At 41.3% G+C, this 17287-nt stretch overlaps 1 protein-coding gene across 3 annotated transcripts in view; it reads right to left on the reverse strand.

Annotated features, from left to right (window-relative positions):
• Nucleotides 1–17287, reverse strand: part of ADGRB3 (adhesion G protein-coupled receptor B3) — a 705027-nt gene that overhangs the window by 22821 nt on the left and 664919 nt on the right. For 2 of the 3 annotated variants that reach the window (XM_038748665.1, XM_038748662.1), the window contains 4 exons: nucleotides 17082–17177; nucleotides 16673–16729; nucleotides 15698–15737; nucleotides 8161–8807 (listed from right to left, as the gene is read on the reverse strand). In XM_038748665.1, coding sequence (XP_038604593.1) covers nucleotides 8161–8807; nucleotides 15698–15737; nucleotides 16673–16729; nucleotides 17082–17177 — 840 coding nt within the window. The remainder of the gene's footprint in view (nucleotides 1–8160; nucleotides 8808–15697; nucleotides 15738–16672; nucleotides 16730–17081; nucleotides 17178–17287) is intronic. The other variant, XM_038748664.1, reaches the window with a different exon arrangement.

A 17287-nucleotide genomic window follows, 5' to 3' on the forward strand; every position in this document is an offset into this window, starting at 1 on the left:
CAGCTTCAAAGGCTCTCCGTCACCTTGCCCCCTACTACCTCACCTCCCTTCTCTCCTTCTACAGCCCAGCCTGCACCCTCCGATCCTCTGCTGCTAACCTCCTCACTGTCCCACCTGTCGACCCCAGCCCCACGTCCTCCCCCTGGCCTGGAATGTCCTCCCTCTGCCCATCCACCAAGCTAGCTCTCTTCCTCCCTTCAAAGCCCTACTGAGAGCTCACCTCCTCTAGGAGGCCTTCCCAGACTGAGCCCCCTTTTTCCTCTCCCCCTCTCCACCCTACCTCCGTCCCCTCCCCACAGCACCTGTATATATGTTTGTATGGCTATATTACTCTATTTATTTTACTTGTACATATTTACTATTCTATTTATTTTGTCAATGATGTGCATCTAGCTTTACGTCTCTTTATTCTGATGATTTGACACCTAACCACATGTTTTGTTTTGTTGTCCGTCTCCCTCTTCTAGACTGTGAGTCTGTTGTTGGGTAGGGACCTCTCTATATATTGCCAACTTGTACTTCCCAAGTGCTTAGTACAGTGCTCTGCACACAGTAAGCTCTCAATACGATTGAATGAATGAATAAAAATGTGGAAATGTATAATGTATATAATGCAGTTGGAAACAGTTTAAGATATTAGAGCATAAATGTTTCAGCTCTAAATCATTACTCATAGATCTCTGTGTCATTCTTAGAAGAAGCTTGTCTATTGAACCTTGGCTAAGAGTCGTTCATATTTCCATATGCCAGTGAAATATAGGAAAAAGGATTTTAGGTATTTTTAAATGGAAAGGTAACTTTATGGTCAGAATAATGCTTAGTGATGCTTAACCACCTAAACTTCATGTTTCTGATGGTATCAATATTAAATTATTTTAGGGTGCTGTTTTTATTTCATTAGCTATTTAGTTTCTAATATTCATTCATTCAATCAATCGTATTTATTGAGCGCTTACTGTGTGAATGGCCCTGTACTAAGTGTTTGGGAAGTACAGGTCGGCAACATATAGAGATGGCCCCTACCCAACAATGGGCTCACAGTCTAGAAGGCAGAGACAGGCAACAAAACAAAACATGTAGACAGGTGTCAAAACCATCAGAATAGAATTATAGCTATATGCACATCATTAATAAAATAGAGTAGTAAATATGTACAAGTAACATAAATAAAATAATAATATAGCCTAGATATGAATAAATTATATTTTATGAATATATCAAAGGAATGTGGGAACTTTTGAGTGGAGAATCACATTACCATTTTTATGTAACTGTTTCGGTCTGTTGAATAAGTACCTCTACTTTAAAACCCTGACACAAAGGCTGTTTCTGCCTGGCACAGAATGAATACTCATTTAAAACAATTCTCAACCCACACATTTCCTAATGATGTACATGAATGCAGCCTCATTTTCAAACAAAAGGGCAATCTGCAATGGCTCTTTTGTTGTAAATGTTTGGCACTGGCAGGGAGCCCTTAGTTGCACCACTGGGGGTAGGCAGGCAGGGTTGCCTAGCTCTGGCTTTGAGTAGGTTGTTAATGCCTAGAGTTGCTAGTGGCTTTGCATTGATCCCTGAATGTCCAAGAGCCTGCTTCCTGATATTGGCAAAGGTAGACCTCAACTATTGGAGATATTCCTACTTAGGGACGATCCTCAACCAATCAAAAGGCTGACACCAGCTCCAGTTGGCAATAATATCAAATCAACTGGAGAAGGTCCCTGGCCTATCTGGACTGGACCTGGAAAAAAGCCTGTGGATGATATGGCTTTATCCATTTATCGGATGGGGAACTAATTGCTAGGTCCTCCTGGTTGGATTACAGGTGGAGATTAGATAAAAAATTAGTAACACAGGATTGACCTCAATGAATGGTTATTTGACAATGAATTTGCCTAGATCATAGTGTGGCTGAATGCATAAAAAGGATATTAAAAATTGTATAATTCTATTAAAATTGCATAGTTTGAATAATCAGGTTGCATATTTCAAGAGGAAAAAATGGAAATTCACTTGCCCTGAGCATTTATGACTTTATTTGGAGCAAATGCATTTTGAAGAATTTCAGAATTTCATAAACCTAAAAGATGTTAATTTATGATATTTTATCTAATGAATAATGGTAGAAATCACATCAAAGTATGGAGTCCAATCAATCTTTTTTTTTTTACTTCCTAATCATATTTATAGGTATCTGAAAACAGGCAGAAGCAGTTGCAATGGCTAATTAATCACTGGCAATTTTGTAATTGTGAAACACACAGCACAACAATTTGAATACTTAGTATATGGAAATTGCTTACATAATGTTTTCAGGGTCAAAGTCATATCAGTGGGATAGAAAAATCACTAGGATTTTGCTAGTGGTTTAGAAAAAAGCACTAGGTTTTACTGGAGAAGGAAATCTATTAAGTTCAGACAGGGAGAAAAACAAGCATGATTTGATATGAAAGTGAACCTTATGTCTTCACAATACCCTCATTTTTCAGTCAGTCAGTGGTATTTGTTGAAAGCTTCTTGTATGCAGTGCCCGTACTAAGATCTTGGGAGAGAACAGTGCAATGGAGTTGAAAATTTAGCCTACAAGGATTTTACAATTTGTTTTTGTTCCCAGTTATGTATCCTCATTACAGTGTCTCAGGTGAGCTTAACAGCTATTTTCAACTTTATCCGAAGTTCCTGAAGTACAGGGGTCATCTTTTCTTGTTTGTGGCTCCCCCCCACTATTCCTTCTTTTAAGGCTGCACTGGCATAGAATTTGCAACCGCTTGGGAGAGCAGGGTATTTCCTAACAAAAGTTCCAGAATATAAACAGTTTTTCTCCCAGCCAATCCACAGGGAAAGTGTCAAAGTCATTGTATTTTCCAACCATTTTTGCAATTCATAATGCTAATTGTGGGATTTGTTGAATGTTTATTATGGTCTAAGCACTGTATGAAGCAGTGGGGAAGGTACGAGATAAGTCGGGCACAGTCCTTGTCCCACATGGGGCTCACAGTGCAACTAGGAAGGAGTACAGATATTTAATCCCCATGTTACAGAAGAGGAAAGTGAGGCACAAAGAAGTTAAGGACTTGCCCAATCACACAGCAGGCAAGTGGAGGAGTCATGATTAGAACACAGATTCTCTGATTTCCAGGCCCATGTTCTACCCAGTAGGCTAGTGTGAACTGCTTTGCACCCAGCCAGTGTCAAAACACAATTTCTGTTTCCTCCATTTTCCTTTCTCATCTGTAATTTACTCTGTGGTATCTAATATCAGTGTTACTGGGCTTATTTCACCTCTTTTCTCTACTTCCTTGCCTTGGGACTTCTTGATATTGCAAAGATTTTCTTCCTATTACCTGCGCACAGAGTCAGAATGATTTGCCAGAACTCAAGCCTTTGTTTTAGGTGGTCCAAATAGGACTGCTTGGAAATAGAAAATGATTTCCTTTGAGAAGGTCCTTCAGAATATAGTAAACCTAATATTCTCTTTATAGTGTTCTTTTTTCTCACACTGTCTTTGTTTACATTTCTTGTTTTCTGAGCTTTTCTGTCATTAAAGGACCAATCATTTCTTCAATCATATTTCTCTTTCTGGAGCTAATTTCGTAATGGCTCTTTCTTTTTGTCCTTAGAATTATAATAAAGTGATTCTTTTTAACTGCTCACTTTCTTCTTGTTAAAAGCTTTCCCCCATACCTCAGAAGGGTTAATTTACTTAGTGGGGTAAGCCATTCCACTCTCTGATAGTCCAAGGTGGCGTTGGAGCTGAGGAATGGGTACCAAATGCTTCTCACTAAGTATCTGAAGGAGTTCTGCAGTGACTCATTCATTAGTGTCCAATGCACTTCTTAGAGGGAGCTACCAGCTATAATCATTTACTGACTTAGGATGCTACTTTTTACTCACTTTATGACCTTGGGAAGCAGCATGGTCAAGTTGAAAAAACACATGCCAGGGAGTCAGAGAACCTGAGTTTTAATTCTGGCTCCACCTCTTACCAGCTGTATGATCTTGAGCAAGTCACTCAATTTTTCTGGGCCTCAGTTTCCTCAAATGCACAATGGGGATTCAATACCTGTTCTTCCTCCAGCTTAGACTGTGAATCTCATGTGGGACAGAGACTGTGTTAAAATTGATTATATCTTGTGTCTAACCCAGCAGGTACAACAGTTCTGACACATAGTAAGCACTTAACAAGAACCATTAAAAAGTAGCTTCATCATTCAGGGCATCTGAAAATCAAAGATTCTAACAGTAATTTATATTTTACAGGATGCTGTGAAGATTGAAGGTAGAACTCAGGGAAGGAGAAAATCATGTGGCAGTTGCTGAGGAATCAATCAGTCAATCATAGCAGCATGGCATAGTAGATAGAGTACAGGCCTGGGAGTCAGAAGGTCATGGGTTCGAATCCCAGGTCTGCCACTTGCCTACTGTGTGACCTTGGGCAAGTCACTTACCTCTCTAGGCCTCAGTTTCCTCATCTGTAAAATGGGGGTTGAGACTGTGAGCTCCATGTGATACAAGGACTGTGTCCAACCCAATTTGCTAGTATCCACCCCATTGCTTAGTACAGTGCCTGGCACATAGTAAGCACTTAACAAATATCATAATTATTATTATTATTATCATATTTATTGAATGTTAACTCTGTGCAGAGCTCTGTAAAAAAACGCTTGGGAAAGTACAATGTAACAGACTTGAGAAACAAATTCCCTGCCCATAGTGAGTTTACAGACTAGAAGGGAAGGCAGACTAATATAAATAAATTACAGATATGAATACAAGGGCTGTGGGGCTGAGAAAGGGGTGAATAAAAGGTACAAATTCAAGTGCCAGGGTGATGCAGAGAGTGGAAGAAGGGTAACCGAGGGCTTTGTCAGGAAAGTACTTTTGAAGGAGATGTACTTTTAATAAAGTTTTGAAGGTGGGGAGAGTAATTGTCAGATGTGAAGAGGGAGGGCATTCTATGCCTGAGGCAGGATATGGGCGAGAGGTCGGCGGAGAGATGGACAAGATTGAGGTTAAGTGAATAGGCTGGAATTACAGGAGTGAAGTGTGTGGGCTGGGTTCTTTTAGGGAAACAGGTAAGGTAGGAGGGGGCAAGGTGATTGAGTGCTTTAAGCTGATGGCAAAGAGTTTCTGTTTCATGCTGAGGTGTATGCGCAAACACTGGAGGTTCTTGAGGAGTGGGGAAATGTGGACTGAATTGTTTTGTAGAAAACTGAACAGGGCAGCAGAGTGCAGTATGGACTGAAGTGGGGAGAGACAGGAAACAGGGAGGCCATCAAGGAAGCTGATGCCTTATCAGGCAGGATAGGATAAGTGCTTGGATTAATGTGGTGACAGCTTGGATGGAGAGGATGTACTTTTAATAAAGTTTTGAAGGTGGGGAGAGTGATTGTCAGATGTGAAGAGGGAGGGAATTCTATGCCTGAGGCAGGACATGGGCGAGAGGTCAGCGGAGAGATGGACAAGATCGAGTTTCAGTGAGTAGGTTGGGATTGCAGAAGTGAAGTGTGTGGGCTGGGTTCTTTTAGGGAAACACTTAGGTAAGGTAGGAGGGGGCAAGGTGATTGAGTGCTTTAAGCTGATGGTAAAGAGTTTCTGTTTCATGCTGAGGTGTATGTGCAAACACTGGAGGTTCTTGAGGAGTGGGGAAACGTGGACTGAATTTTGTAGAAAACTGAACAGGGCAGCAGAGTGAAGTATGGACTGAAGTGGGGAGAGACAGGAGACGGGGAAGCCATCAAGGAAGCTGATGCCTTATGCAGGATAAGCTTATGCTTATGCTGATGCAGGATAGGATAAGTGCTTGGATTAATGTGGTAACAGCTTGGATGGAGAGGACTGGGCAGATTTTAGCGGTGTTGCGTAGGCTGAACTGACAGGATTTCGTGACAGATTGAATATGTGGGTTGAATGAGAGAGGAATCAAGGATAACGTCAAGTACTTGTGAGACAGAAAGGCTGGTAGTGCTTTCTACAGTGATGGGAAAGTCAGGGAGAGGACAGAGTTTGGGTGGGAAGAGAAGGAGTACTGTTTCGGACACTTTAAATCTGAGGTGTTGGTGAGACATCTGAGTAGAAATATCCTAAAGGCAGAAGAAATGTGAAACTGCAAAGAAGGAGCTAGAGCTGTACATTTGGGAATCATGTGCATGGAGATGGTAGTTGAAACCATGGGAGCAAGTAAATTCTCCAAGGGAGTGGGTGTATATGGAGAATAGAAGCGGACCCAGTACTGAGCCTTGAAGGTAGAGGATGAGCCTACTAAAAAAACTGAGAAGGACTGACCAGAGAAATAGGAGGAGAACTAGGAGAGGACAGTGCTCCAGGGAAAGGAGGTGGTTGACAGTGTCAAAGGAAGCTGAGATGTCAAGAAGGATTAGAATGGAGTAGAGATAGATTTGGCAAGAAGGAGATCATTGGTGACCTTCGAGAGGGAGGTATCTGTGGAGTAAAGGGGTCAGAAACCAGATTGGAGGGGGTGGAGGAGAGGTAGTGGAGACAGTGGGTGTAGACAACTTGTTTAAGGAGTTTGGAGAGGAATGGTAGAAGGGAAATGGGGAGATAATTGAAAGGAGGTCTTTTAGGATAATGGAGAATTGAGGACATTTGAAAGCCGTGGGGAAGCAGTGGTTTGAAAGTGAAGAGTTGAAGATGTGGTAGTCAGTGAAGGAAGAACAGAGTGGTCAAGTGCAAGGTATTTGATCCAAGGCCTGTGGTCATGTTTCAGACAAACAAGCATGTATTCTTTTCCTACCAGTGTACGTCCATGAAGATGAAAGGACTGGTAAGAAAAATTGCGTGGAATTGGTCTATGAGCCATTCCTGGTTAATCTTCCTCATTCTTATGAATCAGCTAATATATTTGTTATTTCTCCATTAGTGCCTGTTATTTTTCTGTACAGTCACACGCTCTTAGCTACGTTACAGGTACCACAAGTATTACTACAACAATAATAATGATGATGTAAATAAGAGGAATATGTTCAGCTCTCCCAGTAAGTACCAGGATATCTAAGACATAAAAGATAAGTTTATTCTATATCTATGAGTAGTAGCATGGCCTAATTGATAGAGCATGGGCCTGGAAGTCAGAAGGATCTGGGTTCTAATTTCCATCCCCGCCACATGTCTGCTGTGTGACTTTGGGGAAGTCACTTAACTTCTCTGTGGCTCAGTTACCTCATCTGTATAAAATGGGGATAAGTGTATGAGCCCCATGTGGGACGGGAACTGTATCCAATCTGATTAACCTGTATCTATCCCAGTGCTTAGAAAAGTGTTTGGCATAAAGTGCTTATTATTATTAGGCAATCTTTTTTTACCATGGTTTCTTTTTGAATCTATATAATGACCTCAAAATTGGTAGGTGTTGTTTTCATTCCATGGGAGAATAATGAAGTCTCAATCAACTGGATCTTCCCTTCTCACCTGAAGCAATGGGAGAAGAGGGCTAATCTTGAGAGTACAGAATTTGATTATGCTGGAAAAATTTCCTCCTATCCATCCTCCCATATTTTGAAGTATGAGTAAATTCAGCCCTTTCAATCAATAACATTTATTGAGCACCTATGTGATAAGTGCGTGGGAGAGTACAATAGAGTTAAGAGACATGATCCTAGTTTTCTTTCTCTCTCTCTTCCCCTCTCTCTACTGCTTACAATCCAACAGGAGCAACAGACAATGAAGGGGTAAAAGGGTAAAGGTACTGTAAACATGCAGAAATCATCTATCTTTGCCCCGATGCAATCCTATATGCCTAAATTTACCAGCCTTCCAAATATAGGATCATTATTTTAAAAGCTATCCTTCATTTGGAACAAGATAGATACACTTTGGTATGTAAAACAGGTGCATGAAATTCAAACAAACACTCTCCTTAAGTAACTTGAAATTACAATACTAGCATTGGAAATCTTGTATTTAGGATTTGAAAGGTAATTAAGCCAAAAACTACTTTTATCATTCTAAGGCAATTCTTCACCCAAGAGAAGGCAATTTTGCTCATGGAAGAGAGTGTTGTTCAAGTGGGAAATACCATTTTGGCAGTATAGTCTAAGTGGCCTCAGTTTGGATGTACCTAATATCCATCTCCAAATAACTCTATTTAGGTCAGAAATGAATGAATCAGCAAATAAAGCACCATTTCTTTATTTCACTGACCTCCAAAGAACTCATTGATATCGTTGATCCAGTCTCACTCCTCGATAATCCTACATTGTCATCCAACTCGGAGGCCATGAAGTTCTTTACAGCTGTGCGAGGCTCGAATGGTAAATTCTGCATATGCTCCTGGGGTGCAAGGTGTTGATCCAAATTGATACTGAATTGGTCCATTACAGGAGGATTCATGTTGAATTCAGGATTTACTTTGTAGTGGAGCAGTCTTTCATGAGGCAAAGTTTCCATGCCTAGATTCAATTTGCTCTCATCTTTCAGTGATGATTGGGCATTTACCGAGCCTCTGGGCATCACAATATAGTCACTTTCCATCATTCTTTCTTGAGGATGGACCATGTCCATGTCGGCACCTCTCAAATTATCATCAGTGCATAAGTACACAGTTCGCCGTAATTCACTGTTGTCTTTTTTCAAACACTGATTGGCCAGTTCACTCATGCTCATGGGCATATGTAAACCCGTAGGTTGCTGAATGATGACTTTGGAAATGATGCTTCCAGGCAATGTTGAGTAGCTCAGTCCTTCAGGGTTTGGTCCTTTTTCTTCTTCTTCATCATCATTTAGAGAAATCCTAGAGAGGGTTCCTGTTATTGTAGCTGCCCTGCAAGGGCCAATGTCCTTATGAAGAACTGTGAAGTTGAAGACAACATTGCATAAAGTGGAGATATTCATACACATAGAGTATGCATCTTCATGCTTTCCCCATGTAAACTGGACATAGACTGATATAGAATAAAACTTAATTCTCCAGCCCGACCCCAAATATAGAACTTGATTAATGATTTTCCAAAATCTAAACGCCCTAAAACACACATCTCCACAATCAGTCTGGCGTCAACAATAGAAAAACATAAAACCAAATACATCATAAATAATGTTGCCCTCATTTCCTCTTCTCCCACTCCCTCTGTGTCATCCTTGCACTTAGATTTACACCCTTTATCCATCCCACTCTCAGACCCACAGCATTTATGTACACATCCATAATTTATTAACTTATGTTCATGTTTGTCTCTCCCTCTAGCCTCTAAGCTCCTGGTGTGCAGGGAATATTTCTAAGAACTCCGTTATACTCTTCTAAGTGCTTAGTATAGTGTTCTGCACATGGTAAGTGTTCAATTCATTCACTCATTCAATTGTATTTATTGAGCACTTACTGTGTGCAGAGCACTGTACTAAGCGCTTGGGAAGTATAAGTTGGCAACATATAGAGACGGTCCCTACCCAACAACAGGCTCACAGTCTAGAAGGGGGAGACAGACAACAAAACCAAACACATGGACAGGTGTCAAGTCATCAGAATAAATAGAAGTAAAGCTAGATGCACATCATTAACAAAATAGAATAGTAAAATATCTACAAGTAAAATAGAGTAAAAAAATAAATCTGTACAAACATATATACAAGTGCTGTGGGGAGGGGAAGGAGGTAGGGCGGGGGGATGGGGAGGAGGAAAGGAAAGAGGCGGCTCAGTCTGGGAAGGCCTCCTGGAGGAAGTGAGCTCTCAGTAGGGCTTTAAAGGGAGGAAGAGAGCTAGCTTGGCGGATGTGCGGAGGGAGGGCATTCCAGGCCAGGGGGAGGACGTATGCCGGGGGTTGATGGTGGGACAGGCGAGAACAAGGCACAGTGAGGAGGTTGGTGGCGGAGGAGCGGAGGGTGTGGGCTGGGAGGGTGTGGGAAGGAAAGAAGGGAGGTGAGGTAGGAGGGGTGAGGTGATGGAGAGCCTTGAAGCTGAGAGTGAGAAGTTTTTGCCTGATGCATAGGTTGACTGGTAGCCACTGGAGATTTTTGAGGAGGGAGTAACATTCCCAGAGCGTTTCTGTACAGAGATGATCTGGGCAGCAGCATGAAGTATAGACTGAAGTGGGGAGAGACAGGAAGATGGGAGATCAGAGAGGAGGCTGATGCAGTAATCCAGTCGGGATAGGATGAGAGATTGAACCAGCAGGGTAGAGGTTTGGATGGAGAGGAAAGGGCATGATTGATGGATGGTATACTTGTTAAGTACTCACTACGTTCCAACCACTATATTAAGCATTAGGGTAGGTACAAGATAACTAGAAGGGAGTAGGATTTAATACCCATTTTACAGAGAAAGAAACTGAGGCCCAGAGAATTGAAATGACTTGCCCAAGATCACACAGCAGACAAGTGGCACAGCTGGGATTAGAACCCAAGTCCTCTGCTCGCCAGACCCATACTCTTTCCACAAGGCCACGCCGCTTTAAAGCACTAAATCAGTTATGCCCCTGCTACCTTATCTCACCGATTTCCGTCTACAATCCAGACAACACACTTCATTCCTCTAACACCAGCCTCTAACACTGTACCTTGATCTTTTAACTTGCCTCTCACCCTTTCACCCCACCCAATTCATATTTTACAGATTACCACTCTCCCCACCTTCAAAACCTTATAAAAATCACTGTTCTCCAAGAGGAAGAAAAATGGACCTAGTGGAAAGAACATGGGCAGGACAACAGACAATCAGGGTTACTTGTTTGCTGTGTGACCTTCATTCATCCAATTGTATTTATTGAGCACTTACTGTTTGCAGAGCACTGTACTAAGCACCTGTGAGAGTACAACAACAAAAAGACACACTCACTGCCTACAACTGGCTTAAAGTTGAGATGAGGGGAGACAGACCTCAATACAAATAAATTACTTATAGATATGTACATAAGTGCTGTGGGGCTGGGAGGAGGGAAGAACAAAGAGAAAGTTAGGGCAACGCAGAAGTTGCCAACTTGTACTTCCCAAGTGCTTAGTACAGTGCTCTGCTCACAGTAGGTGCTCAATAAATATGATTGAATGAATGAATGAAAGGGAGTGGCAGATGAGAAAGGTGGGACTCAGGGGTTCCTCAAGGGTCAGTTCTTGGTCCCCTTCTGTTCTCTACACTCACTCCCTTGGTGAACTCATTTGCTCCCATGGCTTCAACTATCATCTCTAAACTGATGACACCCAAATCTACATTTCTGCCCCTGCTCTCCCTCCCTTCCTTCAGGCTTGGGTCTCCTCCTGCCTTCAAGACATCTCCATCTGGATGTCTGCCCACCATCTAAAACTCAATATGTCCAAGACTGAACTCCTTATCTTCCCTCCTAAACCCTGCCTTCTCCCTGACTTTCCCATCACTTTTGACAGCACTACCAATCTTCCCGTCTCACAAGCCCGCAACCTTGGTGTCATCCTCGACTCTGCTCTCTCATTCACCCCTCATATCCAATCCGTCACCAAAAACTGACACTCTCACCTCCACAACATCGCCAAGATCCACCCTTTCCTCTCCATCCAAACCGCTACCCTGCTCGTTCAAGCTCTCATCCTATCCTGACCGGATTACTGCATCAGCCTCCTCTCTGATCTCCCATCCTCCTGTCTCTCCCCACTTCAATATATATTTCACGCTGCTGCCCAGATCATCATTGTGCAGAAACACTCTGGGCATGTTACTCCCTTCCTCAAAAATCTCCAGTGGCTACCAGTCAACCTACGCCTCAGGCAAAAACTCCTCACTCTCAGCTTCAAGGCTGTCCATCACCTTGCCCCCTCCTACCTCACCTCCCTTCTTTCCTTCTACAGCCCAGCCCGCACCCTCGGCTCCTCTGCTGCTAACCTCACACTGTGCCTCGTTCTCACCTGTTCTGCCATGAACTCCTGGCCACGTCCTCCCCCTGGCCCGGAATGCCCTCCCTCTGCACATCCGCCAAGCTAGCTCTCTTCCTCCATTCAAAGCCCTACTGAGAGCTCACCTCCTCCAGGAGGCCTTCCCAGACTGAGCCCCCTTTTTCCTCTCTCCCTCCCCATCCCCCACCCTACCTCTTTCCCCTTCCCACATAACCTGTATATATGTTTCTACAGATTTATTACTCTATTTCACTTGTACATATTTACTATTCTATTTATTTTATTTTGTTAATATGTTTTGTTGTCTGTCTCCCCCTTCTAGACTGTGATCCCGCTGTGGATAGGGACCGTCTCTATATGTTGCCAACTTGTACTTCCCAAGCGCTTAGTACAGTGCTTTGCACACAGTAAGTGCTCAATAAATGTGATTGATTGAATGAATGAATGAATGAATGAATGAATGGGGCATAGTCTGGAAAGGCCTCTTGGAGGAAATGTGCCTTCAATAAGAATTTGAAGAGGAGGGGGTAATATCTGTCATATTCGAGAAGGGAGGGTGTTCTAGGCCAGAGACAGGATGAGAACTAGGGCGTCAGTGGTGAGACGGGTGAAATTGAAGCACAGTGAGAAGGTTAGCAGTAGAGGAGCAAAATGTGTCAACTGTGTTGTAGAGGAGAAAAGCAAGGTGGTGAAGTGTTTTAAAGCCAATGGTGAGGAGTTTTTGTTTGAATCGGAGGTGGATGGGCAATCACTGGAGTCTTTTGAGGAGTGGGGTGATATGTCCTGAATGTTCTTCTGGAAAAATGATTCGGACAGCAGAGTGAAGTATGGACTAGAGTGAGGAGAGACAGAAGGCTGGGAGGTCAGCAAGGAGGCTGTTGCAGTAGTAATTCAGCCGGAATAGGATGAGTGATTGTATTAATGTTGTAGCAGTTTGGATGGAGAGGAAAAGTCAGATTTTAGCTATTTTATGAAGGTGGAACCAACAGGATTTAGTGATGGATTAAACATGTGAGTTGAAAGACAAAGGATAATGCCAAGGTTATGGCTTTGTGAGACAATAAGGATGGTGGTGTTCTCTACAGTGATGGGAAAGTCAGGTGGAAGACAGGGTTTGGGTGGGAAGATAGGAGCTCTGTTTTTGACATGTTAAGTTTGAGGTGATGGGAGAACATCCAAATAGAGATGTCTTGAAGGCAGGAGGAGATGTTAGACTGGACAGAGGGATAGAGATTTGAGTATCATCCGCATAGAGGTGGTATTTGAAGCCATGGGAGTGAATGAGTTCTCTGAGCGAATGGGTTTAGATGGAGAATTGAAGGGGACCCAAAACTGAACCACGAGGGACTCCCACAGTTAGGGGGTGGGAGGCAGAGGGGGAGCCCGCAAAGGAGACAGAGGATGAATGGCCAGACAGATGAGAGGAGAACCAGGAGAGGACAGAGTCAGTGAAACCAAGGTTGGATAATATTTCCAGGAGAAGGGGTTGGTCCACAGTGTTGAAGGGAGCTGAGAGGTTGAGGGGGATTAGGATGGAGTAAAGTTGCTGTGGGACTGGGAAGGGGGATGAATAAAGGGAGAAAGTCACTTGGGCAAATCACTAAACTTCTCTGTTTCTCAATTTCCTAAACTGTAAAATGGGGATTTAATTACTATTCTCTGTCTGACCTGATTAACTTGTATCTCTCTCAGCACTTAGGATAGTGCTTGGTACATAGTAAACACTTAAATACCAGAATTAAGAGGTCTTCCCCAGCTAACCCCTCATCTTCCCTTCTTCATCTTTCCTCTCCATCACCTATGCATTTGGATCTGTGCCCTTTAAGCATTTGATATTCACTCCACCCTCAGTCCCTCCCTTAGACACAGATCCATAATTTATTTTAATGTCTGTAGTCACCTCTAGAAGCTCCATGTGGACAAAAAACATGTCTACCAACTCTGTTGTATTTTACTCTCCCAACCACTTAGTACAGTGCTCTACACACAGTGAACACTCAGTAAACACCATTGATTGATCTTAATTTTAATTAGCGAAGTCCTCTCATGCCTCTATCAAGTATGTTTGCATTTCAGGTTTTGAGACCAGCTCTCTCTACTTTAAAGTTTACTAAGGAAGAGTAAAAGTATTCATTTCAAGGAAGGTGAAATAGTTTTCATTATTAAAATGTGATTGCTGCACCTCTATAAAGTAGTTCAAATGAATTTCAGTTAACAAGAGCAATTGCACTTTTATGGAAAATGAATGAAGTGGCTAAAAATAATGGATTTCATTAAATTTTAAATAATGTACCTACGCTATTGCTTTTTCTAGATTCTAACCAGATAGCTATGATAAATTAACAGGAGATTATTATTTAACTAGAAGCAAGCACATATTAAATAAAAATTCAGAGTGGTGGAACTCTGGAGAGAAGTCATAGATTGCTATAATAATGAATTACAGCTGTATAATTCCATTCCTCAGTTCAATCTATCGACCAAGGTTTAGTATTGAAAAATTCAAGTCCTCAGGAGTTACTCTGCCTTCTGTATGTGTCCAGTGAACACTACTCGGCAAATGTTATGTCTGCTTTCTACTGCTTTTGATGCTCTCAGTTTAGGTGCTGGGTAAATATCTAGGTCTGATTTTGATCACTCGATCTCATGCTCAAATCTCACTCTCAAATAGAATACTATTCTATTTATTTTGTTAATGTTGTGCATTTAGCTTTAATTCTATTTGTTCTGACGACTTGACACCTGTCCACATGTTTTGTTTTGTTGTCTGTCTTCCCCCTTCTAGACTGTAAGCCCGTTGTTGGTTAGGGACCATCTCTATATGTTGCCAACTTGTACTTCCCAAGCACTTAGTACAGTGCTCTGCACATAGTAAGCACTCAATAAATATGATTGAATGAATCCTCATAGCAGTGAGAGCCATATAATTTAAAGGCATTTTGATATTCATTTGTGGGTGGCTATGTGAGCCCATTAGTTCTTTCAGAATTTTGTCAATGTCAGTGCTTGATTTTGGCTTGACTGACCCACTGGGAAAATCCTCGTGCATCAGATTTAGCCGAGTTTTGCACTGGTTGTAGCCCTATCCCAATAGCAGGAAAACACCCCTAAGGACATGATTGCTCTTGGAACTGCTGAGGTCAGTTTTAATGCTCCATATTCTCTCAGAATGTTCTGAGGACTTCACCTTCCAGAAATACGTGGGGTATATAAAATACCCCCTTTCCCCTCCACTCTACTTCATCTTGATATGAATACAGTCATTTGGTTAGTACATTCTTGCTTAGAAACTCACCCCAATTAGTCACCCCAATAACTCAACCTAAGGCTGGTTGAATTTTCCAGAAAATGTGCCATTTCAGGTCAGACCCGGAGTCTGTCTTATGCTCAAATACCAGCCTCAACTGTAATAATATATAAAATATTCCAAGTTGCTTGGATCTGATTTTTCCAGTTTCAGGGCCTTACTTGCCAGAGGCAGTCTCCTTTTTGCACAATGTTAATAATGGAAACTAAATTAGAGCTGGATCTAGAACTGGGAAAGGAGAAGATGGTATAATCAGCAGGTCTCTCCCTCTAGTCTTGATCTATGATTGCTTGAAAGTGTCACTGCAGTGCTGGGTTTGGACTTGGTTCTACCTCCTTGTCATGATGGCAGCGTTGTGCCACATATCTAAAACCTAGATATGTGTACATGTATGGAGACACATTTTAGTTTATACACTCAAGACACATGTCTATGGACTATCCATCTCTCCTGAATAAAGAAAAAACATTACTGGTATCCTAATAACCAGATGAAATTTGATATCAAGTTCACTTTTGTTCAACACAAAAATAGTGTTCATAGCATGCCATAAATCAGGCAGTGTTCAAGCATTCTTACCTGACCGACAAGCAATGTCCACATCCTTTTCAAAGTCTGTCTGTAATAATAAATAAGGAAACATTTAAACTGTAACTGTTATAATTTAATTTCTTTTTATCCCCCAAGACATAGCACACCCACTGTGGAACTGAGTTTGACTAGCTAGGAGCAATTTTTTAATTTGTGTTAAGAACTAGATGGCTTAAAATGTATTGTCTGGGGGCAAAAGAGTAAATTCATGTGCTGGTTTATATATGTGATTTTAATAAGGCAACACAGTGTGTCATACCACTTTCATACTATCAATTAACCAATCTGTGATCTAGGACAGAAGTGATTAAGAGAGAGACTTTAAAAGCAATTCCACGACCAGGAATGAAGAGGACTGCTGCATGCATTACTAAGAATGGGTTTCATTAAATGGCTAAATCTTATTTGAAATATTCATATTAAATGTTTGTTTGTATCAAATTCCATATTAATGCAAACTAGGTCTAGCAGTTGAATAAAAATTGAGCCCTCCAAGAATCCATTATTCATTCTCAACACAATCAAAGGCTCTCGAGCTTTAACAATTAAGCTTTATCATTTTAGAATTCAAAGTCACCCCTGTCATTAGGGGAAAACTAAGTAATTTGATGTACAAGCCACAGTGCAATTCAGCTTCAGCCTTATATTTTTTGGAATCTGTATTTGTATGCCACTCAAATTTCATCTTTAAAAAATATTATTAATAATAAATGTTCCAAAAACTGTATATTAAGGCTATTTGGAGCTGTAATGATAGAAATAAGGTATTGGATCTCCTAGCAACTTTTCATGTTGACTAAAAAAGTTTCTAGATATGAGATCCTAGAGTTACATTTGATTGTTTTAGGGCTTTGCTTTTTGTTAATCTTTCTCTCAAATGTCTCAGAATTAATTCTTGGGAAAACCAAAATATTTCATTTTTTCCCTTAATTCAACAAGTATTTAAACTTCTTGTGCACTCACATGGCCCTGTTGTGTAAGGATAGGAACCCTCGAATTCTCAAAGGCAGCAAATGCGCTCTGTTTTCATGTGCAAAGAAACGTAAAAATGCATTGATTGAGGTTGTGATTAAAAAAAGAATGAACAATCTTAAATTTACACATACTTCCTGCATCCTATATCACACTAAAAGGCAAGGTTACCCACCAAGAGAAAATGCCAGAGTTGTTTGCTTAGGATCCTGGATTTGTAGCTGGCTGGGGCATTTGTTTTAAAATCAAAAGGACTCAAATACATCAATATTGTTCAGGATTAATAAGCTAAAGCTTAAACATAACTTCCAAACCTACATGGCCATTCTGTTTCTACATTTAATGATTTATGCTGTTTAGGAAAAAAATGATTACCACCAAAAACAAAATAAAAGCTAACCATGATTTGAGCGTGACCATTAGGGAAAGAACTTGATGAATCTGCATTGATTGGATCTTGGCAGTTTCTTAAGCGACATCTAAATGCATCCTGAACCTGTGAAAACATTGACAAGCATTACATTTTCTCTCCTTTGTTATAGGCCACATCATGACCCACAAGTATAGAATACATGCGATTCTTGGTTTTATCATTTATCACTCACC

This window comes from Tachyglossus aculeatus, chromosome 1 (genome assembly GCF_015852505.1).
Source record: "Tachyglossus aculeatus isolate mTacAcu1 chromosome 1, mTacAcu1.pri, whole genome shotgun sequence".
NCBI lineage: Eukaryota > Metazoa > Chordata > Mammalia > Monotremata > Tachyglossidae > Tachyglossus > Tachyglossus aculeatus.